General features: G+C 36.7%; 1 protein-coding gene across 2 annotated transcripts in view; it reads left to right on the forward strand.

Moving 5' to 3' along the window:
* Window positions 1–3,077: 3,077 nt before the first annotated feature.
* The window catches only part of LOC108977506 (homeobox protein 5), a 174,166-nt gene continuing 152,871 nt past the window's right edge, over window positions 3,078–24,372 (forward strand). For both annotated transcript variants that reach the window (XR_001994041.1, XM_018947214.1), the window contains exon 1: window positions 3,078–3,408. Coding sequence is in view for 1 of the 2 variants with exons in the window: in XM_018947214.1 (XP_018802759.1) it covers window positions 3,315–3,408 (94 nt within the window). In the remaining variant the exon portion in view is untranslated. The remainder of the gene's footprint in view (window positions 3,409–24,372) is intronic.

The raw sequence follows: 24,372 nt of genomic DNA on the forward strand, positions 1-24,372 counted from the left end.
AAACTTAATAAAAAAAATCAAAAATTCTAAAATTGACTATGTGAATAATAAGATCCTAAAAATTAAACTACGCGCCTCTCCTTCCTATTCCCGATCTAAGATTTACTGGTTTTCATTGAATTTATTTAACGATAGGCTTGTTAAGAAGAAGTCTAGCTTTCGGATGGGTCGATCTCAGTGATAACAAAGGTGAAAAGCTTCATGCTATCTAAAGTCTACTGGCATGCAGGTCGTATGTGAAGCTTCTCTGAACTGCATAAGAAGAAGTTATTGTACTAGAGTAACATAACTAGCACGTCGAGATGACCAAATTACACAATGTTCGCTATGCTTTGTATCCTGCGGTCTCATACTCTATAAAATCGTGATATATGAAGTTATGCTATAGTGTTCGAAATAGCGTAACCTCCATCCTAGAGATAAATATGTAATCCGATAGCAGGGCAGGGCAAAGGAATGCATGGCCTCATTATCAATCGTATCCAGTAATTTCGTGAATTGTAAATGAATCGAAGCTCTGGAATCAATTGAATCGAACTGTTTATGTTTTAATATTTGGCTCAAGATATCGAGCCTGCTCCTCGCTCTTAGTAGGGTTTGGCTTTCCGCAGTTATTTGGAAGCTGTCATTGTTTGAAGGGAGTCCATGCATTTTGCTATGCAATAATATAATTATCTTAACAATTCCTCAGTCTATACTAATACCTAATCCCATTCTAATTAACAATCGGGTTCTAAGGTAATAAATTTTAAAAACTGTTGCTAAAAAATTTATGGAAAATTTTGGAATTTCGAATTTTTTTTCTTTTTTCAAATTCGAACTTTTTTGAATATTAGATTTTGAATTTAAAATTTCGAAACTTTTTTAATTCGAAAATTGTTTTGAATTTGAAATTTTTTTTTTGAAATTCAAAAATTTTTTGAATATAGAATTTTGAATTTTTTTTTGAAATTCATATTTATTTGCCGCTAGCTGCTCATTACAAGTTTAAATAAAATAATATATGAAATTCATACAGTTCTCACTGTTCTCCCTCTTAGACTACACCACTGTGCGCACACGGGCATCACGCCACTTGTTGCTGCAATTTATCATAAATTTATTTAAACAAAATGCGGCAATTCGACGCGGAATTAGAATTAACAACAACCAACAGCAACAACATCAACAACAAAACCAAAAGCAGGCGCAAGTTTTTTGTTGTTCTCGCTTTTCGCTACAATTTCCAATTTATTTTCATTTCTTCACATAAGCACACGAACACAAATGAGTGAGCTATTTCTTTACAAATTTACACAAACACACATACGAATAGAAATATACACATATGTACGTATATATGTACAGAAATATTTATAAATATTAATATTTTGTTCATGCACTCGGGTTTTTTGTGCGATTTGTGGTTCTTGTTTGCCCATTTTCGTCTGTGTTTGCGCTTGATAGTTTTGACAACAACAACAACCACAACAGCAACTTGACTTTATATACAGTTTGCTAGAAAGATCGCTCAATGGCAAGCCAAACAGAGCGACCGACAGACACGCCGCCGCTGAGATATGCCGAAAGCGACGAGCGCACCGCAGCCGAAAACATGTGGCGAGCGGCCGACCGCTCAGCGAAAGCGACCAAAGGTAGCAAAAACAAAAATTAGAAAAATAAATAAATTGAGAAAAATAAAAACTAAGCGAACTGCAGCTATTTGAATTGGAATGGGAGTGTGCAACAACAAAAAAAACAATATTAATAAGAAGAATAAAAAAACAACAACAATAAAACCATAACAACAACAAAAATAAAAAACTAAAAAAATTGAAAAACAACAACAATAGGGGAAACAACGGCATAATAACATTTTACAACAACAACAAAAATTAAGTTACATGTTGTCGCTTCGTAATGTTTGTTGTTGTCACCAATTCGTTAACATGGGCGTGCTAAGCGGCGCTCGATATGGCAGCACGCGTGGCGAGCGCGGTGCTCGGCTGTCGCGGCGGTTTTCGTTGCCACGGTATTTTGTTTCCACACTCACCTTGAATTGCAAATCTGGTTTTGCGCTATTTTTATGCAACTGGATTTTAATAAAATTTATTTTAGCGTTCTTTATTTCGTGTTTGCTTTTTTCGCTTTTTTGTTTTTAATTTATTTATTTATTTCTTGGCTTGCATGCATTTCGCTAACTATTTTATTCGCTTGTTGGGTTGGCTAAGCATTTTCGCTGGCGTTGTCGCCGCCGCTTGTATTGCGTTGTAAGCGTGTAACAAGACGTCTGTCAACAACATGCTTACTTTATGCGATTACTCTGCCCCCCTCCCACTCTTTGTCACCCAAAGCTACCTGAATTGTTGTTGTTGTGAAGTTGTGTTGGTTCAAAATAGAAATTAGGCATGGTGTTTGTTGTTGTTTTTCTAATATAAATATTACATATATTAATTGCGTTGTGCAAGCAATATTCATAACTCGCTGATTTCTATTTTTCTTTCTTTTTTTTTCCTTTTAGATATAATCAACAGTAAGAACAACAACATTTGCAGCGTTTGCTAAGTAATAAATCAACGCAGCCGCGCAGCAGCCACATTCCACTTGAAGCGTTCCAAAATGTGTCGACAACAAATCAGGAAGTAATCGGAAATTGATACTTACGAAAGCTTGCAGCAAGGCCACACGCATACCGTTATTGCAAATGAATCAACAAAATATTATGCAAATACATAAATTTGTTTGTATATGTGCAGTAATTCAATTGTTTTAAACCAAATGTGTTCAACACTTTTTACAAGGACAAAATGTTTTAAAAATATGAATGAATTTTTGAAAACTGAAAAAACTAATTTTTAAAAAACAAATGAAGAATTAATAAAAAAATTTAATTAATTGAAAAAAAAATTAAAAAAAAAAATTAGTTTATTAAAAAAAAAATTAAATATTAAAAAAAATTATTAAAAAAATTATTTAAAAAAAAGTATTAAAAAAAAAATTTTTTTTAAAGTTTTAAAAAATATTCTTAAGAACTATCACAAAAACAATAATAAAATATTTTATTACCAAAAAATTTCGAAAACGAAAAATTTTGAAATCAAAAACTTATTTCAAAATCCCTTATTTTGACTTATGCTGTTTGACAACTTACATTGCTCACCATGATAATAGGCACATTTTACGTCCTGCGTCCACCAATTTGCTAGCACGCAAATTAGGCTTCTCCGAAGCACCCAGTGATTTTCAAACAAGTTCAGTGATTAAAACTTAAACATACACACATATACATATATACCATAAAGATTCCCTACCAAACTGCTTTAGCTGGTTAAATCATGGCGGAATGCTCGTATGCCAGATGTCTGCAGGAACGTCGTTTAATTAAACGTGAACTCATGAAATGGTCCAAGGATATGTTGCATATAGTCGGTAAGTGATTCGTTTTTTCTTTCTAAACTATTTTATAAAGACATATTAATTTGTAAAAATATTTTATTAATATAACAAAAACAAAAACAAAGATTAGTAAGAAGGTTAGACAAACAAATTTTTGGATCAAGGATAACTAATCAAGTATTCACCTGCATTGCTCACTGGACGTTTTGTCTGAGTTCGTCTTAGGATCATAAATTAATAACACAAAACTCAATACTAAGACGAATACTACCCGATAGATTTCGGTTGTATCGATATGTTTCTAAAAACCATATTTACCATTCACAATCACAATCAAAGCTTATATGAGGAGCACATACAAATCAAATGAAAGTTCGACCATACACATGTCAGATATGAAAGGAGTTTTTTATTTATATATATATTTATTTATTATTATTATTATTATTTTTTTTTTTTTTTTTGAGAAAAAGACAACCTAATTTTTTTTGACTGCGAAATTCAAATAATATTATTATAAATTTTTACTATTACTTTTTACATATTTTGAGCACCTCTCTGGCAATTTGTAGATACCAAACCAACCGTCTTTTGCAGCAAACCAATTAAGCACCCAATTTTCGACTTTTGCGCAGGGATCAAAGTGCTGCTCAGCCAATGCATATCCCATCGATGGAAAGAAACGGCAGAGACCAAGACTGCTGAATGCGCCGGTCGCATTTTCCGCGTCTTTTGGCCCTTTCTAGTCGTTTTTCGATCAATGTATGTTTCAAATCGATCATTTATTGCCGGTGGTGGCTACTACACCCTTCTGATCTCACCAAAAGTAAAGCCTTGTCTTCTTATCGAATCGATTTGTTTTGCTGTCGTTGTTGATGTATGTTCCGGATTAACCCATGATTTTCTCGGACTAGGATTCTCAAAATAAGTGTTTTTGACGCACGAAGCTTTCAGAAGTGTTTTTTCGGCTTTCCATTCCTCTTTCATTTAATTTATGTGCCACCCATTTTCCAAACTTTTCCTATATATTTCAAACATTCTAAAATTGTTTTTTTGTGCAATATTTAACATGGTTGCCACTTGCTTTTGATTCAAATTATCTTCTTTATCCCACATTGTTTGCGTCTTAAAACTTTTTCGGGGGTTTTACGCATTCTTCATTTCTCACAACAAAATCGTAATCTCTGAAGCGTTGAAACCATCTTTACATGTCGCATCTGATAGAGCATGATCAACATATGCCTCGACAAGCATTCTCTTCTGGAAAAGAGCATTCAAGTGGAACCAGAAATTTAAGCTTTGCGTAAATCTTATATGATCTATATCGTATGATCTTGTTTGTTCAATGACTCTAAGGTTATTGAATATGTTTAACAGGTGTCATGATAACCAAACGGAAAAAAATGAATTTTGATAAAATTAAATTGAATTTGAATTACAACCATTCTAACAGGCTGGACTATAACTGTCATTGAATTTGGCAAAGTGAATAGCGTAGCTAAAAAAAAAGTGCATTTATGGGCAAAGGTTTTTTAGGTATATTAAATACCTAACGATGTGATGTGAAAATATGGCATTGCTTGGAACAGCTCCAAAGTATGTAAAAACTATGAAAATTTAAAAATTATTTTTATTTTTTTTTACAACGGTTGAAAATTTGGCTGCAACTATGACAGAATTATGACTCAATAATGACGCGAATGGAAAACAAGAATTTTTGTGTCTTTTGTTTTGTCTAAATCGTTTTCCATATGGTTAGTAAAACAGCGACTATGATCATAATGGATACATTATTATGAATCTCTAGATATTTTGTGTTTTTGAATGGCAAAGTGTTGTCAAAATTATGACAAGTTCTAATTTAAGCATTATGAGTACTTACGATACTTTATTTTTTACCATGATCGAAGTGCTCAAATTTCCTTCAAAAATATATAACTCTGAGAGGACATGGCTAAAAAATCAAGTAGTGAAATTACATAGTAACGCGAATAGGTAATTCAGAAAGTTGAGGAAAACAATGGTGCCAACAATGTAATATGTATAGTAATAGATTTTGCGTTAGAATTTCTTTCATTTTGTTGGAATAAAATATCAAAATTTTCTCTTTTCTAATCTTACAATCGTGTTTTATTAAGAGCGGCAAAAGGAATGTGCATACGCTTTTGATTTTATGTGCATACGCTTTTGATTTTAAATGTTGAGGTCTTGGCTCATGTTGTCGTCCTTACTTTCTGTCTTGATTCATACTAGATTCCCATCCTTGGAAAATGGATTTGGTGCTGCACAATCAATTTGAACTGACTGAACTGACTGAACTGATTGATTGTTATGTTTTGTGTTTTATACCTAAGCTGATAAGCTGATCGTTCTGAATTTGTCCGTGAGGCAACAAATGAAATATTTGTAATTTTATTTATATTTCTTAAAGGTTAAAAGGATTTCTTTAAAGGTTTTCCTAGTCAGAAAGGGTAAGTTTCCAATGATAGCGTTAAGCGTCAAATTCTATTGTGTAAGTAGTTATGTGTACAGATATGACATCGCTTTAGTGGCTGATCGTATGTTATCATCTGAGTGTCCAATTATATACGTAGTGTTCATGTATATCAGCTCTAGAATATGGGACTAATTGTTGTTGCTACCGCTGTGGAGATAGTGACTGTAGTAGCTATAGTAGTTGTAGTGGCTGAATATGTAACAATATGGATCATTAACTCATATTTAGAAACTCGAATATTGAAAGGTCTTGTGGTGGTTTTGTCTGGAGTTTTTTCGCAGAAAAGTTTATACCACAGATTACACAAGAAATATTGGACAAAAAAAGGTATCAGCGCTATGACTTACTGATCAAATACAGTCCAGTAAGCACTTTAAATATTGGTTAGGTGTTTGTGATATATCTTGTAGGAACTGAAATGATAATTTAATAAATTTTAGTTTAAGTAAATAGTTAAAAACGAAATTATAAACATTAAGTTTGTTCCACAAGACTTAGGGTATACTGTCTCGAAATTTGTGGGAGCTGTTTTCGAAAGCAAGCTATCAATATAGCCAATCAAGCCATAAATATTGCTCTGCCAACGAAATCCTTTATGGAAAAATATACACGTTGGTCAAATTAAGAATTGCCTTGTCCCAAAGTAACTCACTTTCGTGCTCAAAATATCGGAAATCTCACGAAAAGCTCAGAAAAATTGTATTTTAATAAAAAAAATCGTCATGAAATGCAACTTTAATGGATTTAAACACACCGATCAAAATTTAGTCTTCATATGTGAAACTTTTTTATATTGGGAGATATCTTTACCAAATATGACAGGAATTATTTTCAAAAGCAGCGGTACAATCCACGAAGAAATAGTTCTAATCGGATGACTATAGCATATAGCTGTCATACAAATTGAACGATCGGAATAAATTGTTTGTATGAAAAACTTTTTCATTTGAGGAGATACCTTCCCAAAATTTGGCATGAGTTGTTGTTTTAGACACTGCTGATATCTGTTAAGAAATTATTCAGATCGAACAAATGTAGCATATAGCTGTCATACAAATTGAACGATCGGAATAAATTATTTGTATGAAAAACTTTTTCATTTGAGGAGATACCTTCCCAAAATTTGGCATGAGTTGTTGTTTTAGACACAGCTGCAATCTGTTAAGAAATTATTCAGATCGAACAAATGTAGCATATAGCTGTCATACAAATTGAACGATCAGTATAAAGTGTTTGTATGGAAAACTTTTTCAAATGATAAGATATCTTCCCGAAATTTGGCATGAGTTATACTGCGAAGAAATTATTCAGACCGAACCACTATTTATAATAACAGTATACTGCATAATATGGCATATGCATATATGTATATATTGTATATGTATATATTTCCGTACGTAGTTAGTCGAGGTTAATAATCTTTAAACATTTTCTAGAAGTATTTTTAAAGTCTAATTAGCTGCTAAAATTCACTCTACACCAAATCCTAAACTAAATAAGCACATGAGATCAACCCAGCTCTGCCGTATGCTTCTCTATAAGCGCGTAATGTCGGTGTTTCCTCCACACTGCTGGCAAATTGCAATCAAATTCAATTTTAATTACATTTTGGAAATGAATTTCGATATCATTTACCGTTGCAGTGTAATCGCATTTTTATTGCAGACACATCAGCAACACCACACACACATACACACAGCGCTCAGAACATGCACACGCAGTTAGCGGAAAATGTATGGGCAGACACACATACATAAGAGCTGATATATACATATACCGATATATAGATGCATGAATGTATGCTTGTATAAATGAGTTGTTTTGTTGTATAATTTATAAAGTAGGATATGGTGCAGGACACTTCCCGTGCACTCAGTTTTGCACTTAAAAATGCTTACGACCCGAAACCAATCTTCCACATTTCGTAGTGTCACCGCAAGCCGAGCAAAATTTATAGCTCGGCCTCATTACTCCGGCAATGGAATTTAATATCCATCAATATATAAATTTTCTATAGCATGTGTGTGGGTGTGTGAGTTCGGGTCGGAAAGCTGGATATAGCAGAAATGCTTAGGAACAGCTTTTGCCATGCATGCATGTGTGTGTGTAGGCGGGTGTTTGAGTTTGAGTTTATCGCATTTCAGCCAATTTTTTCCGAGCTTATTTCTCTTTCGACTGTTATACGTACATGTGTATGTGTGTGTGTGTGTTCTAAGGCCCACTCATACAAACACCACCAGCGCTTCATTGCAGCGAAGGTACTTGCATTCAACTATTTGCTCATCCCATTTGTTGTTGTACTTTTTTTGCAATACAGCTCAGCGTTGCCTGCCTTCTCTTCTTAGCTCCTTTCAAACTCGCTTGAGTGGTCGCTTCGTTGCCCGCCTGCTTGGTCCGCAGGTTGAGTGTATTTTCTGTTCGATAATTCCTCAATAATTTTAATTCCTCTAGCCGCCTTCCAGAAACCGCCACTGCGCTCGGTACCCACTTCACTAATCTCCAGTAAAAATAATATAAAAGCAGTGGCATAAAATAAAAATGGCTGAGGCAAAGTTGAAAAAAAAAAACTAAATAAATAAATAAAGGTTTTTATATACAAACCTAATAGTTTTCAAGTGGGCGCACCTCCTTGTCGGTTTTTCGCATTCCACCTGCCTTTCGCTGGCCACCGCCAATTCTGCATGCCAGTCGCTTCCGCAAAAATTGCATTAGTAGAAGTGCCACAATTTTTTCCAGCTTTCGCTTTATTTTTTTTCTTTTTTTTTTTTTTTTTTTTTTTTTTTTTTTTTTTTTTTTTTTTTTTTTTTTTTTTTTTTGGTTTTGTTTCTTTTGGTTTTTGCTTTGGCTAAATTTTTATTTTTGTATATAAAGTAAAGCACTTCTTACACATGGTAGTCGCTGTTGTTGCTGCTGCGCTCTCAGTTGGCGAAAAAATGCTCTCATTTTTATTAGACTCACACCAAAGTGGCCGCCCAGGGCCACTAATGCCATTCTCAAGTTGCGGAATTTTTTCGTAAATTCTTCTTTTTCAATGCACTGAATTTTTCCCGTCTCCATTTTCGTTGTTTCTTCGCTCTCCCATGTTTTACTATACCATACTAACATTTATGCATATGTTGGTATGCAATTTTTTCTATCCCAAATGTTTCATTTTGCTGCGAGCGAAAAGCAACAGTAACTCAAGGATACTTGAGGAGGAACAATCGCGTACTTTATGCTCATATGTGGCGACTTTATGGCATTTTTTGATAGAGAATTTTTTGATATTTTATTGTTTTTAGGGAAGAGAACAATGAATTATAATGTAAAATTATTATTTTTTAATTTTGGAAAAAAAGCTCTCACATCAGTTGCAATGCAGACGGAAATTTTAAATTATTTTTGTGCGATCTCATTTGAAACAAATAAAATTTCGACCATAAATATGTCCACTAGATGGCGCTGTACTCGTTATAGCTCTCAAAATCTATTTAACGCTTTTATATATTTATATTCGTAGACATTCTGATGTGTGCTTTCCAGTATGTCAAATTTATTGACGTTAAGTTGACACCCAAACAATTTTAATATCATTGACAAGTGTTTCCATTGCTTTAAAATATTCAGCGCCAGATTTCAGCAGCTTATCAATTGTAGGCATATTTTATATTATTTTTTTCCTAGCACAAATTTTACTTTTTTATTTCAAAATGATGACAAGTTCTAATTTGAGCTTCATACGTACTTTAAGTTTTACCAGAATTGAAAAAACGTATGTTGTGTTATATGCTTTCTCCTCAGAGTCTACTGTTAAAATTTTTCTTTAAATATATAAATATGTAATGAAAGGTATTGTGGCGGTTCCGTCTGAAGTGCTTTCGAAGAAATGTTTATACCACAGATTGCGAAAGAAATATTGGACAAAAAAAAAAGGTACCCGCGCTATGACTTACAGACTAAATGCAGTCCAGCAAGCACTTTCAATGTATGGTTTGGTGATTCTTATATATCTTGTACAGAACTTTCCAATAAGAATAATATGATTTCTTTTCAAGAAAAACACACTAATTGTTAAATATATTCAAATAATTCTTTTTTATTTAATTGAAAGTGAAATCGATACAATTAAGTTCTGAATATGACATCATTAAAATGACCTGTATGACTTCTATCCAGGAAGGATTCGATGAGCCGAATTTTAGAGTATTTTTTCCACTAAATCAAGTTGTATGTCATGAATAGCACATTCAATATTGGTTTCTAAAGCTTGAAGAGTGACTGGTTTGTTGCTTACGACCAATGACTTGAAATAACCCCAGAAAAAATAGTAGTGGTGTTAAATCAGAAACTTTTATATGCCATTAAATGTCAAATTTCTTGAAATCATTGAATTTTCAAACTTTTATCGCATTATTTCGGTTGTTGCACGCGCTGTGTGACACGCAAACCCGTCTTGTTGGATCCACATATGGTGGCCATAAAAAGTTGTTTATCATCACTCTATAGCGCTCTGCACAAACGGTAACAGTGTCTCCAGATTTATTTCGAATGAAATACGGACCGATGAATCCAACAGACCAAAAACTACACCCAAATGCCAATTAAGGAGAATGTAATGGTTATTCATGGATAATTTGTGGATTTTTTTTTTTTTTTTGCACCAAATTCGACAGAGTTGTTTATTTATGGCACCACTCAGATGAAAGTAAGCCTCATCGGAGAATATGATTTTCTTAAAAAGAGCGTTATCGTTTTTAAGTTGTTGAAAGGAAAATTCACGACATTAACAATGATCCAATAGATTCTGTGCTTGAATAAGAACACTTTCATACAGATGCAAGCACAAAATCTGTCAAATTGTTGTTTGAGACAGTCAAAATCGCGGTCTTCAGCAACACTTGCCTGAAGTGCATCAATAATTTCACTACCTCGAGTGTTTCTTTGACTTATTGGCACCTGAAATATTTTTATGTACACATAAACTATTAGGTATATGCGATTTGTGTTTACTAAACGTACAACGCGCGCGTAAAAAATTTAAAAGTAATTTTTTGTGCCAACATCACGCTTAAAAAACTGAAATGTTTAAATAAGAATAAAATTCAAAATTTAATGCAAAATTTTTGAATAAAATAATTCGCAAGCCTTCTTTTATATAAAAAATCTTATTTAGTACTTAGGGATGTACTTTTTATTTTTTTATTTTTTTTGTTTTTTGTGGGTGAGGGGGTGGAAAATGCCTTCCGCATCATCGGTGCTATCATCACAGCAGCGGTATGTGCCACTTGCAGGTCACTAAAAACCCCCCCTCTAAGGAACCGTCGCCCACCCTGGGACCGCTTTTGCGGGATGTACTATACATAAATATCATATATATGTAGTATGTATACATATTTATTCGTGAGGTCACTTGCAAGCAACGTTACGTATACGCAGTGGTCCACCGCTTGCTTTATGGGCTGCCAATGGGAGGCACACCTGTTGAATGCCGCGTCTGGGTGGCAAATATTTACGCAGCTGTGTGTACATAAAAGCAAAGTAAGGCGTAGACAAATATTTGGAGACATATAATAAGTATAACAAAGAACAGAGTACAGACTAACACTAAATAGCTCTGAGCTTACTCTAAAATATATTTTTATTTAATTACTAGCTTAAAAAAAATTGAAATCTGCGCTAAATATAAATTATTAATATATAAAATACCAATACTTAATACAATTTGATAATTTTTGAATACAAATTTTTATACTGGAAAAGAGTCGAGTTGTGCTAGAAAAGGTTTTGCAAACTTTTTCCATATCCAACCAGTTGTAAGGGTATTAAAATTCTATAGAATTTGTTAAATGTTGTTGCTTTATTTGTTTTTAAATATATATTGCGCGATATTTAATTTACAATTAGTTAGCAAGAGCTCACTAAAAAATTGTTTTAATTAAACTAAAATCCTTTCACATTAAAAAAACAATAGTTACTGAGTAAATAAACATAAAATATGCATAAATGCCCAGAAAGAAAATTGCAAAAAAAATAAAAAAAATAAAAATAAATCATCACAATGATTTACTTGCAAAAAAAAGGATACAAATTTTACAAATCATTCTAAATAAGTATACACAACCTGAAATGCAAAACAACATGTCATAAAAAACCGAAATTGAGTTTTTATTGCTACATCATATTAACGATTCACTACATCATATTATATAGATATGTAATATCGTAAAATGTAAAGCTGCCGCTCTCAGACATAACCAATATATAAACATTATATAACCATTTTATAACCAAAAGCTAATTTTGTTTCAATACGAGTCGTTTCTATTATATCGTGTTTTCTTCGCCTGTAAAGATATGAAAAGTGGTGTTACGTTATTCTGCATTTTCAGTGACGATATGAAGGAAATAGCTCGGCTATGTAACCCCTTCCCAACACTTCCGCTAACTCATTACTAAAAAATGTCTATACTACACGCATGATACGTTGCTGTGAATTTACCGTTATAAAATATATAAAATATTTTCTCTCACTAAAACCTCTAATTAGGATTCGCAGCCATTAGCTTGACGATTCCAATCTTCCTCAAGTCCAACAATAAAAAAAAAAAATATATATATATATATATATAAGCCATTTCAACTAAAATTTACATTTAACCCTTTAACTACCACTTCACTTGGCAATAAACTAATTTGCCACACAGCAATTTTTTTAAACACCTAAAAACTTAGCTATCGCAGCGTTATATACTTCACTTTGCTGTGGTCAGATGTGGCGAAGATACTTATATAAAAATGCACTCAACACACAAACACAAACATGCAACAACGTCACATTTCGCAAAAAAAATATATTACAAAAAACATCAATAAACGTCAAAAAACGAAATACCATTAAACGAAGTCAGAAAAAACTTAACAAAAAAAATTACAAAAAGTAAAAGTTTAGCTGCCACAACCACTTGTTAGCAGCGGCGGTGAGCTCATTATACCAGCCGGACATTTGGGGTCCAGCATTCGTGCGCTCGTTGCCGACGTTGACTTTCGTATCAAGCACTTGCGCCACCCAAGCCAAGCCTGCACAGCGAAGCAATGCTTAGGTATTTTGGAAGACAACACTTTTATTTCACTGCCGCACATACATAAGTACATATTTATATACATACATACATATACGCTGTTTCGACGCCGATGTCGTTCTATGCGACAAATGCCTCACTCACTCGCTCTCACCGTTATATTCTTTATATACTTGCGTTTATATTTTATAAATATTTTTTTATTCATCGATATATATTTTTTCTTCCTCACTTGCTCCAGCGTTTTTTACACTGCGCCCCAATATTGCTAAATCCCGAATCCCGTTCGTTCCTACCTTAAACTTCGAACTAAACCCCCCGCATAGCTTGCCTAAAAATAGACGAAATCGAAGCTAACACATTTTTCCAGCGACAATTTTCGTTGTGTGTGCTTAAAAAGTGCATAAGTGTCTAAGAGAAATCGGCGAACGAAGTGTCAATACCCACACCAAAAGCCGACGTGCAACAGGCACACTCCACACACTGTAAAGATGCAATGCTAGATAACTAACCGTACTCAACTGCACTACTTTCATCACCCGCCACCGCCCGTTCAAAATAAAACCTTCTCCAAAAAATGGAAAAAAAAAATAAGAAAAGCTCCCATGCCAGCCACGACGACAAGCTCAGTACTACCCATTGCACTATCAACACTATTACCAATAGTAACAACAACTACAACAACAATGGCATTGCAGGTCGCACGACATGAAGGTCGGCAACGAAAATATCGAGCCATCTAAGCGCACGAAGCGGCAACGGCGCCGGCGACGGTGGCCGAAAGCTACGAAAGCGCCGAAAGAGGTTTTCGTCGCTTCCACAGACGACACCCATGCATGTAGTTATGTGTGTGCATGCGTGTGTGTACTTATATTATGTACTAGTTATACTTTTCGGTTGGCGTTGAATGGGGTTTATTTTGGTTGTTGCATTTTTTGTGCCGAATATCATCGTCGTTGGCAAACTTCGGCGCTCACATCGTGCGCTGTTGCTTTGGAGCTGCCTTTTTTTTTGAGCTTTTTTGTCGATCACAACCGGCAGGCGGCTGGTATGAGTTTCGAATATAGTTGAGTTTTTATGTTTGTTGCACTCTTCCTCCTACTTAGTTGCGCTTATGTAGGTCTTGGCTGCTTATACAAGTTGTATCGCTCGGCTTGGCTTGACTGGCGCGAGCGTCTTTATCACATAACAACATCCACTTGTGGATTCAGCAAAAGCTGCATTTCTTTTTCAGCAAGGATACAGTTGCAATATGGTATTATGGTATATATTCATGGAAGTACATGCAGAAATATATACTTATATGGGTAGATATGTAATCTAGGTGAGATTATAGGTTAAATGGTAGTGGGAAATACTTGCATAGGAACAAGGTGTAGAGGCATAAACGGAGTACTTTATGTAACGATGCTCGCTGGGAAATTAACTCAGTTAAAATCATTTAAGATTGGGGAATAATCATATTTTTCCACTGAGAGCTAATATAAAATTATATAAAATTGGGAAATGTTGTGAAAATGTGGATAAGCACATATGGGAGCGAGAACCCTTAGTTCTTTATTCGGAACTGGAAGTCTAGGTCAGATATGCTAATAAAAATGTATTATTATGTATCTCAGAGTTCAAAGACTCTTTTGATAGTAACAATATGCTGACAGCTCAAGCACGATGTGTTCTTAACAAAAAAAAAAAAAAAAAAAATTAAGGGAATAAGAAGCCATCAGCGCACAATTGGATATCGAAATATTTGGTATAAAAACCTTCACAAATAAAAATACTTTTCCAAGAACTTCATACTGATCCTCAGTTTAAATGGCAGCTAAAGGGAAATCCAATTATAGATACTTTTTTCAAAAGCCTTTACTTGACAGAACACGCATGTGCCAACCTATATTATGTTTGTACAGTATTGTTTGGCATTTCCTCATGGAAAGATATACCGAACAATGTTTACAAATCGATCAGCTTCATTGCGATTTCTTCCAGGTTTGTGGACCGTTGGAATCAGCGGTCTATATTTCTTCAAAAATGATGCGTAATTGCGGCATGGTAATCGACTATTTGATGACTGAGATTGAAGCTTATGATCTCGTCGACTTTTGGTTTAAAAACAACAGCGGAACATCCTACACATCGCATCCGTCAGTGGATCTATTAAGACAATATCCACCAAGATCGTTTGATATCGCACTGTTAGACTGTTTTTTGTGTCCAATCCCCATTCGATACAGGTCTTAGAGCAAAACATCACGCGTGTAATTTGCCAATGACAGCCGAAATGCTCGAACGATTCATCGAAAATTGGACTCAACTGAGGGACTATCTGAGACGTTTACCGGGCCAACATTTGAAACAGATAATCTTCAAAAAATATATGCTATATGTGACCCGGTCTACGGAAAGGGGGCTTAGGTGTCAAAAAATCCAAAAAATCAATTTTCACTTTTTAGTTGATTCGGATGGAAGATGAGATTTTTRACAGCTGTTTCCCAGAAAACTAGTTTTCGCACGTTAGCTCCCTATTCGTAGACCAGGTCACATATAAAGATTTTTCGAATGATTTCGAATATTTATTTGAATATACTTTTGTTGTTGCAGCTTCAAGAAAGATAAGCTAACCCTTAAAGCTTATATATATTTTTCTTAATGAGACTTTCTAAGTCAAGTATATACATACGCTTCTTTTTCTCGATATCTTACCATATATTTCATACAGAAAACTTGCATCGTTTTAACAAAAAAACTTACAAAATTGACTCGAGCTTCATTAAAACTTATCCGGACCACAATAACAACGATTTCATGCACTGAATACACTTAACAATAAGAACACCTTAGTATTTTAGGAGCTCAAACCCCTTAAGGAAGATTCCTAAATATATTTAGAAATCAACTGATCGGTACTCAAAAATTCAGAGATACCCAAACATAGTTCCGTAACTTAGTGTGCCGAAAATTGTTTTCAAATGACTGCTATGGTTTTCAAAATATTAGAATGTCATAATTAATCTGCACTGGAAGAAATAGTAATGTAAAATATGAAAAGTTAAGGTAAAATAATTAATTACCGCTGACTAGCGAAGGAAGTTAGTTAGATACCAGAAAGATAAAAACTAAAGGAATATGCGATAAACGGTGTTTTCTTATCTATAACACTATTTTCCGTTGATCAGTGGCTCCTTCAGTACTCAAAAAACGCTCCAGAAAGCCATACGAAAACCTTCGACATTAAAATAAAACGAAAAAAAAAGAAAAACTAGCTTACAGCAGCGACATCTAAGCACCTGCGTCTTTGCCTTCGAAATCTACACGCCTTTATCTTCGCACAAACACTGGCTAGATGCAACATGCAACAAGCGTATGCCACACACAAGGCATATATCAATACAGGATACTTGTGGTGCAGACAGGGCGCACTCGTCAGCAGAGGATGGGGACAACAACTAGCCGAAGACAGCGTTTTGACTGAAAACTACTTGCATACAAACGACACTTGCAAGCGAAGGAATGAGAGAGTGGGAAAGAGAATGCAAGAGAGAGAGTGAGAGAGTGTCAAAATCAAACTTACGAGGAGAGTACTAAAATATGCAACAACAAGTAGTGCGCACCGAAAGGTAGGATGTTAAGGTGGCGACGTCTAGAATGGCTGGTGGCTGCAATGAATGGACTGCATGGGTTGTGTCTGTGTCGTGAGTCTACCAAGATAACAGCATGTCATGGCTGGGGGTAGGGTATATTACTTGGTTATGTATGTGACAATGTATATGTATAGCGAATTTTTTCAAACCGTTTTTAGGTTATATTTTTACGAATCGTATTCGGCTGCCGCTTTCTTCGTTCGTGATGGTGTTGTCAGCCTTTTGGGGCTTTTCGTTGGTGGTGCTCAACCAGGCCAACTTCAGGCGACTCGTGCAACGATGTCGTGGAACACTATGCGCCACAACAGCAGCAACAGCGAAGAGCAACAACAAAACAACAACAATAGCAGAGTTATACTGAAAATTAGAGCGAGCAAAACTAAACTCACAAAAAAACACGGTGTGGCGTCGCGGCGGCAGCAACGAAAAGCATTGCAGGCAGCAAGTGGCTTCAGTGTATTGTGTGCGGCGTTGACAAAAGCAACAACTGCAACAACAACAACAAATTGGTRAAATAACAGAAAAAAACACACAATAACAACAAGTTTGACTGTTAAAAATGTGCTGCCGAGTGAGATGCCACAAGTGGGTGRTGTTACGTGCGCCGGCAGTATGTGTGGCATGCCGTTAGTGGCGCCCGTTGCGCCCTCTATGCAGCGCCACAAGTCGTAGTAGTAGGTGATAGTGGTAGTCGTTGTTGTTGTGGTAGTCGTAGTATTTGCTGTTGTTGTTGTAATCATTGTTGTAGTTATGTGTGTAGTTATGTTTTGTCAGGGTTGTTTCGGCGCACAGCACTCAGCGTGCTGCAACTAGTTTTCGGGTTGGTATTTGGGATTTTAGCAGAGCGTTTGCTGGTGCCGATGGTGGGTCGGGTGTGGGTCGCTGGTGGTGCTACTGGCACTGGTGGCGGTGGCAATGAGGGCGTCACCGTTGCGCGCACCACACAGCCAAATGTTGGAATTTCAACGCGCACACACACATACACTGGAGCCTTGCATCCACTGTCTTTGGCTGTGTGAGTTGGGCTGGCGCACGCCGTTCACTCTGCCACACCGCTTGTTTCGTCGTCCACATTTCGGCTGTTTATTTTTATTTGCTGCTCGTTTGTTGCATTTTTTCTGCTGCATTTTCGGTATTGGACAGTCTGAGTGGGTGGCGGTGTTGGGTGCGAACGTTGACGCTGGCTGTGACGGTCGATTGGATGGTTGAATTCGGTATTAGTTGGTATTTCTTTGGCCGAATTGGGACAACCCACCAACGGTGCGCGTCGACTTTGTGTCGGTGGTTGGCAGTTAGGCGCTGCCATACGTGGTGTTGGCGTTCGCTTTGTTGGTTGTGTGTTTTGTCGTCATCGTTTAGTACCTCGCCTCCCATCTTCAGTCGATTCGTTGCGATACGACGCTGTGGCGTGCTGAGTAGCGTTTCACTTTTGGTTTTCTTTTTGCATTTTAGGTGGCCGAATAACATAATGCAATTCTGGATGATACAGTGTTGTTGGTATTGTTGGTGTTGTAAACTTGTGCTAGTCTATAATTGTGTTGTGGCAGGGTAGTTCGGCGTGTTGATGCCACATGTTTGGTGTTTGTGGTTATTTGCGGTCAAATAAAGAATCGTGTTTCAAATTGTAAGGATTTAGTACCGTTTTAATTTACCTGAATCCTATAGATGCCGGTAACGTTATGTTTCGGACCTCAGAGAAGAAGTAAGGCAACGGTTATCTACCACAAGCCCTACCATGAACGTGGTCTGGACTCAGCCCTGACATATCGAATTGTTATCTAAACCAGGTGATCTTATTTATGAAGCGAAGGGACTCTGGTACGAAGTAATTCAACGGTCTGAACTTCGTCCTGATATACCGAATCGTTATTTAGTCCAGGTGATCTTATCAATGAGGCAAAGGTTTGGGTTGACATTCTATTAGAATCTTTTTAACACTTCCTTATTGTTGTAGCGTCAGATATCAAACCTGACATATTTTCAGGGAATGCTGCCTCAGTCCTAATCCGAGCAAAAATGCAGACATATTACGATTACATAGATCTGATAAATGCGGATAGACTGATCGTTTACACGACTGATGGAAACACGAAGAATTGCTGTTTAAAATTGGCCGCCGAGCCTAAAATTTTTCATTGAGTCCGTTCCGATCTTTTATGTTTAAGTTCTGGATCGAGCTTTTTATGCTTCGCAGAAATAGTTATCAAGGAACCATTCGGTTCGGACCGCTTGCTTTGGTCTATCGTAGTCGCTCCGTATATTATTTTATTTAAAATCTTTTTAAAGTATGCGTTTTCGAGCTATAATTGAGTAAATGAAGCGGAAACACTAGAAAGCTTATCCGTCCTTTACAGCTACAGAGCTCAAACCGACAACCGTTATTTACTAAGTCTTTGGTTCAAATTGTCACTGGACTTGCGAAGTCGAAACATTACAAAATTTCTTCGTCCTTTGGGGCTAAAGAGCTTCGGGTACGGCATAATCCAACCCACATCCGTTATTTGCTGAAAGTAAGTTCTCGACACTGTCTGCGAGTTCTGTCAGTATGAGCTTTGTTCAAAACAAAACTTTAAGTAACAGTCGAACTTTCCTCGAAGCCGAACTTTCTATAAAAACAAAAAAATATTTTATTTTTCTGGCTTATAACTTAGCGAGCACAGTAGACCTCAGTTAATCACACCAACTCAATCTGAACTCGTATATTATAGTTTTTTAGCGCTAACCGGAACTTTTCCTCTTTTAATAACTATAATACCCAATTTAACCAAATGTATTCTCGTGAATCAAAAATCCTTGGAAAAGTTTTGTACACCAGCATTATGCTACTTATTTCTATTCACATTAGGAGCATTCCCTAAACTGTTACATTAAAAACGAATGAGATAGTCTGGCAACCCGAATCTTCCAAAACGTTAAGCTGGCGAAAAACTTCGAGCATAAGGTAATCAGGCGTAGACACAAACCTAATTTCATTGGTGTGGGCGCTAATGCAACTTCACTACAACAACAGCAACAATAAGTCAACTATAATACCAAACGTTGGTTGCCACGAGGAAGGACCAAACACAAAATGCCAAAGAATGAGACGGAAAAAGTATAAAACGCGCAACGAGCGGGGGAGGCCAGAAGAGCCAGCAGCGCATGGCTAAGAGTAGTGGTGGAATTGAGGACGACAGACAGACGTGCGAGCACGATAGCAAGGACGCGTCGACGCTATACATTATAGTGCAGCAGTTTTTGTTGTTTTTTTGCATGCCACACAAGGATGAGTAGACGAAAGCAGAATGCAATGTAGAACGCCGTCGACGAAAAAAAAAAAACGGCAAGGAAATGAAATGAGGTGGCAAAAAATGGGGAATGCAATGAAATAGCTAAGTGAAGCAGATAAGAAATAAGCGAAACGCGGTGGATGGGCAAGTGCACGGTAGTTTTTTGCTGGCGGCAAGCGAGCGACGAAAAAGTTTTTGTCGTTTAGCGCGCGGGTTAACAAAGCAAAAGCAAAAATTATAAGCAAAAAAAGACAAAAAAAAAACTAAAAAAGTCAACTAAATGAGCCAAGCGACAACAACAACTAGACGAAAGTCGAATAGCAAGTGCAGAGCGCAACGTCTGCGTGTGGCATGAGCGAAGGACAAAGGCGGAAGGACGCCGACATTGGGTGCGTTGCGAGTAGAAAAATTGAGAAAAATTGAGACGAACGACGAAAAAATTGATTCGATTGGGTGGGCGCTGGACAGAATCAACACTTGCGCCAGTGGTTGTTGTAATTTTTTTTACGACTTTAATAAGCGGCGCGGCGGCATGCAACAGTGTGCAACGTAGCAAGGCGCAAACACACACAAGCACCACAGAAACTCAAACTCACACGCGCACACAAGCGCTTGCTTAGAAAAAATATATAATGTGCCACATAGCGTTGCATGTGTGTGTGCGCGCGCGCTCCAAGGATGCAAGAAACGAAAAATATAAAAGTTCTATACAAATTTGTTGGCGCGCGCGTACGCGGGGCAAGCACAACTACGTAGAGCGCTTGCCAGCAAAGCGCTATTGCGCGCTGCGTGCGTATATGTGTGCATCTGTGCGCGCCAGCAACAAATGCAACTACAATGGCACCAAAACAAAAAGGAACAAAAAAAGGCGAAAAAAGCAGAAAACAGCAAACGCCAACAAGGAAACGGCGAAAAACTATATAAAAGTTTTTTGAAAAGTTTCGTGTGCTCGAAAAAAGTTTCGTCGTCGTTGTCCTCGTTGCAAGCGGCGCTGCCGGCTGGCTGTGAATGTGGCGCTGACGTCAACGCTGCGCCACTGGGTGGGCGCCACACTCGGTGTTTGTATATATTGTATACGTGTGTGTGTGTTTGTGTTGGCGCGGCCTGTTGCATTGTAGCGCTCGGTCTTATTGCTTTGCTTTGCGCTTGCTTCCTGCTTTTTATGACGCTGCCTCAATAGTTTTGGGTGTTGTGCTGCAGTTTGGGGCGATAACGCCATTTTTCGTCGTCGAAAATGAATATACTAAATATACCCTACATACATACGTATATACATATATACTCAGCTGGTATATAAGCAGCAATAGTGCTTGTGTTTATGTAAAAACTATCGCTGTATATGCGTGTGTGTTGAAATTTTGCACGACGACACAGGCCAGGCCTGGCTGCTGCTGCTGCTGCTGCTGGCTGGCATTGTGCAACAAGTGAGTTTGGCAACGGCAAGCAACCCAACAGGACGACAACGACTCGTCGTGAATTTAGCAACCGAAACCACTTGTAGTGTACGCGTCAACACAATTGCACTGGCACGGCGTGCGGCACTTTTGCCACTTGCCACATGCTAACGTAAACGCAAACGCCGTTTTCGCTCGTTGTTTGCCGAAAAACTTTACAAATTCAATGGACGCGCAACAGCTTGCAACAGCTTGCAACGTGCAACAGGCAACAGTTGGTTAAGCGCTGTTTGTGCAATTTAACGGTATTTGCGCTAGCCTTTTTTCGGCAAAATGCATTTGCAGTGGTAATTGGTGCACGGCGCCATTTGATTAACGCGTACAATCGCTTTGTTGCATTTGTGCCAATTGTTGTTATTGTTGTGTGCGTATTGACATTTGCACTTGGCGTGCTATAGCGTAGTGTGTGTTAACGGTAAACAGGAAATAGACAGACAACTGTTGCGCATCGTCATTTGCATGCTGTGGCATACATTTAGGCGTACGAGCACATAGCCACGCAATTGCACGCGCAATAACGGTGTTGCTTTGGCACATACGTGTTTTTTATACGGAGATGTAGTTGTGTGTGTGCGTGTGCACAAAGCATCAAAGTGACGAGTGGATGACACATAACTCTGGCATGCCGTGCAACTAATCACAGCTGTTCACTTCCGGTGCTTGCCACGATGTGCTTTTTGTGTGTGCGTGTGCAACAAATATAGTGGAAAAAGTGTATGGCAAGCAATTAAAACAATAATAAAAATAATTTTGAAGATTTTTCAATGAATGAAGTGTGTAAAAGTTATAATTTCAAAAGACTTGGAAACTCAAAAAACTACAAAAAATCAAAAAACTCAAATTTAAATCAAATTAAAGTTTAAATAAACCAAGTAATTATTGCAAGCTTTTACTATCATTGTGCTAGCATGTCGTCTAAATTGAGGTAAGTGTGCAAATAGTTAATACAAGTTTAAAAATAATTGAAATTACTGTAAAAATGTGTGCCATATGGTGATATCTGTGCCTCACTTATAGTGTTGTGACATAACCAACGCCTCAGAAAATCATGAAGTACTGTGCAAAGTAGAGCGAATTGTTTGATAATATCAGTATGCGCAGTATTACTTTAATTTAATTTTATTTTGCAAGATTTTGAAACTCTCTATAAGATAAGAAGCAATTTTTTTTGGAAATATGAAGGTATTCCTTCTTCTGTCTTTTTCCACTTCTCACTTCTAACAAACAGACTGTTCAATATTGAATACCATTATGATAATTTATAGAATATCTTAGTACTACTTTAAATAATGAATTATGAAATCTTTGATATTTTTAAAAGTGTAGATCTTATATGATATGCCTGCATTCAAGCCAAAATACACATAAATTGTAACAAAAAAAGTACCCGGAAATTGTAAATAAAATGCTAAATATTTAATTATTCATCAGTATTTATTTTATCACCTTCAAAGCCAACGATTTGTCAAGCTCTCAAAACATTTTTTATAAGAATTTTTTTTTTTTTTGATGACCTTCAACTCCTTCAGCGAATTTATCCCTTTGATCGTCTGAAAACGGATTCCACTGGGCGGAAATTATAGTTTGGGAACAGGAAAAATCGCACGGAACCAAATCTGGTGAGCAAGCTGGTTGATCGATGATATTCGTTGAGTTTTTGGCTTTAGATTTGGCCGCCATGACACTCTTTTTGAAAAAAAAATAAAAATAAATTTCATACCCACAACATCCACCAAAACTATTCGAACGGACTCGCAGGAGTTATCGAGCTCTCTTGCCGTCTCTCTATCACATGCCCCACGAGCAACCTTATCCTTCACATTTGTAATATTTTCATCAGCATGGCTTCAAAAATTCTTCGACCGTCTTTGAAAGCTTTGAATCATAGTAACACTTTTACAACATTTGCAGCGCTCGCACACAGCGAAATTGGTGAGAAATATAAAATTTGAAACGAATTATTTGTTCGATATTTTTATTCATTGTAAAAATCGCAAAGCACCTCTGAGGTGTATCGACCTAACCCAAGCTGCTGTAAACAAACTGGTGGACAGATTGCGATTGCGCTCATACTTGGCATATTAATTAAGGATAGCAACTCCCCAAAATAATTTTTTTTTTTTTGGTTTTAATATAATTTATTCGAAGAATTTAATTACAATTTCCTAGTGCTGTTTTGTCACAACATACGCGAACCAATTTAGAATTCGCGTTCCAAAGTAAGCTTTTTGGAACCACCACCCCCTGGTGGCGCCATCTCTATGTCGACTAGTGCTTTAGAATTTGCTGTCTTTATCGACTGTCCAGTGAAAATTTCATGGTATTTCATTGATTGCACGTGAAGTTATTGCATTTTAAGTGTCACTATGTTTATGTTATCGGTGCGAAAATGAGCTTCGATCAAAGATCCAACATTAAATTGTTTTTAAATTGGTAAATCTTTTACCGAAACATTTCAATTGATGAATCAAGTTTGTGGCGATGATTGCCTATCCCGTAGTGGAGTGCACGAGTGGTTTCAAAGTGGTCGCGAGAACATAAACGACGATCATTCTAAATCCGTTTTCACCGGAAATTCCATCGAAACTGTGCGTGAATGCATCAAAAATAAGCCGAAATTATCCTTGAAATTCATGGAAATGAAATTGAACATCTCCAAAACATCGATTTATCGCATTATGACCGCACATTTGGGCTTACGAAAGGTGTCTGCACGGTTTGCTCCGCACAAATTGACTGACGACCAAAAATTGCTCAGAATCCAATATTCGATTTCGGCGATTATTTGCCCAAAACTCACATTTTAACCAATAACCACTCCCCGTATTCCCCTGATATGGCACCGTGGGACTTCTTTCTTTTCGGTAATATCCATATAGTTATGAAAGGAAAGCGTTGTGCAGACGTAGAGGCCATTCAAAGGCTTGCACCGGCATATTGGGGACCATACCTGTCAACGAGCTAAAGCACTCGTTCGACATGCTTTTGAACCGTGCAAAAAACTGCATTGAAGCAGAAGGAGACTATTTTGAATAAAACAAATTGATTTTGAAGAACCAAAACTTTTTTTTTTTTTTTTTT

The sequence above is a fragment of the Bactrocera latifrons genome, unplaced genomic scaffold (genome assembly GCF_001853355.1).
Source record: "Bactrocera latifrons isolate USDA-ARS-PBARC rearing strain unplaced genomic scaffold, ASM185335v1 scaffold_90, whole genome shotgun sequence".
Taxonomy (NCBI): Eukaryota; Metazoa; Arthropoda; class Insecta; order Diptera; family Tephritidae; genus Bactrocera; species Bactrocera latifrons.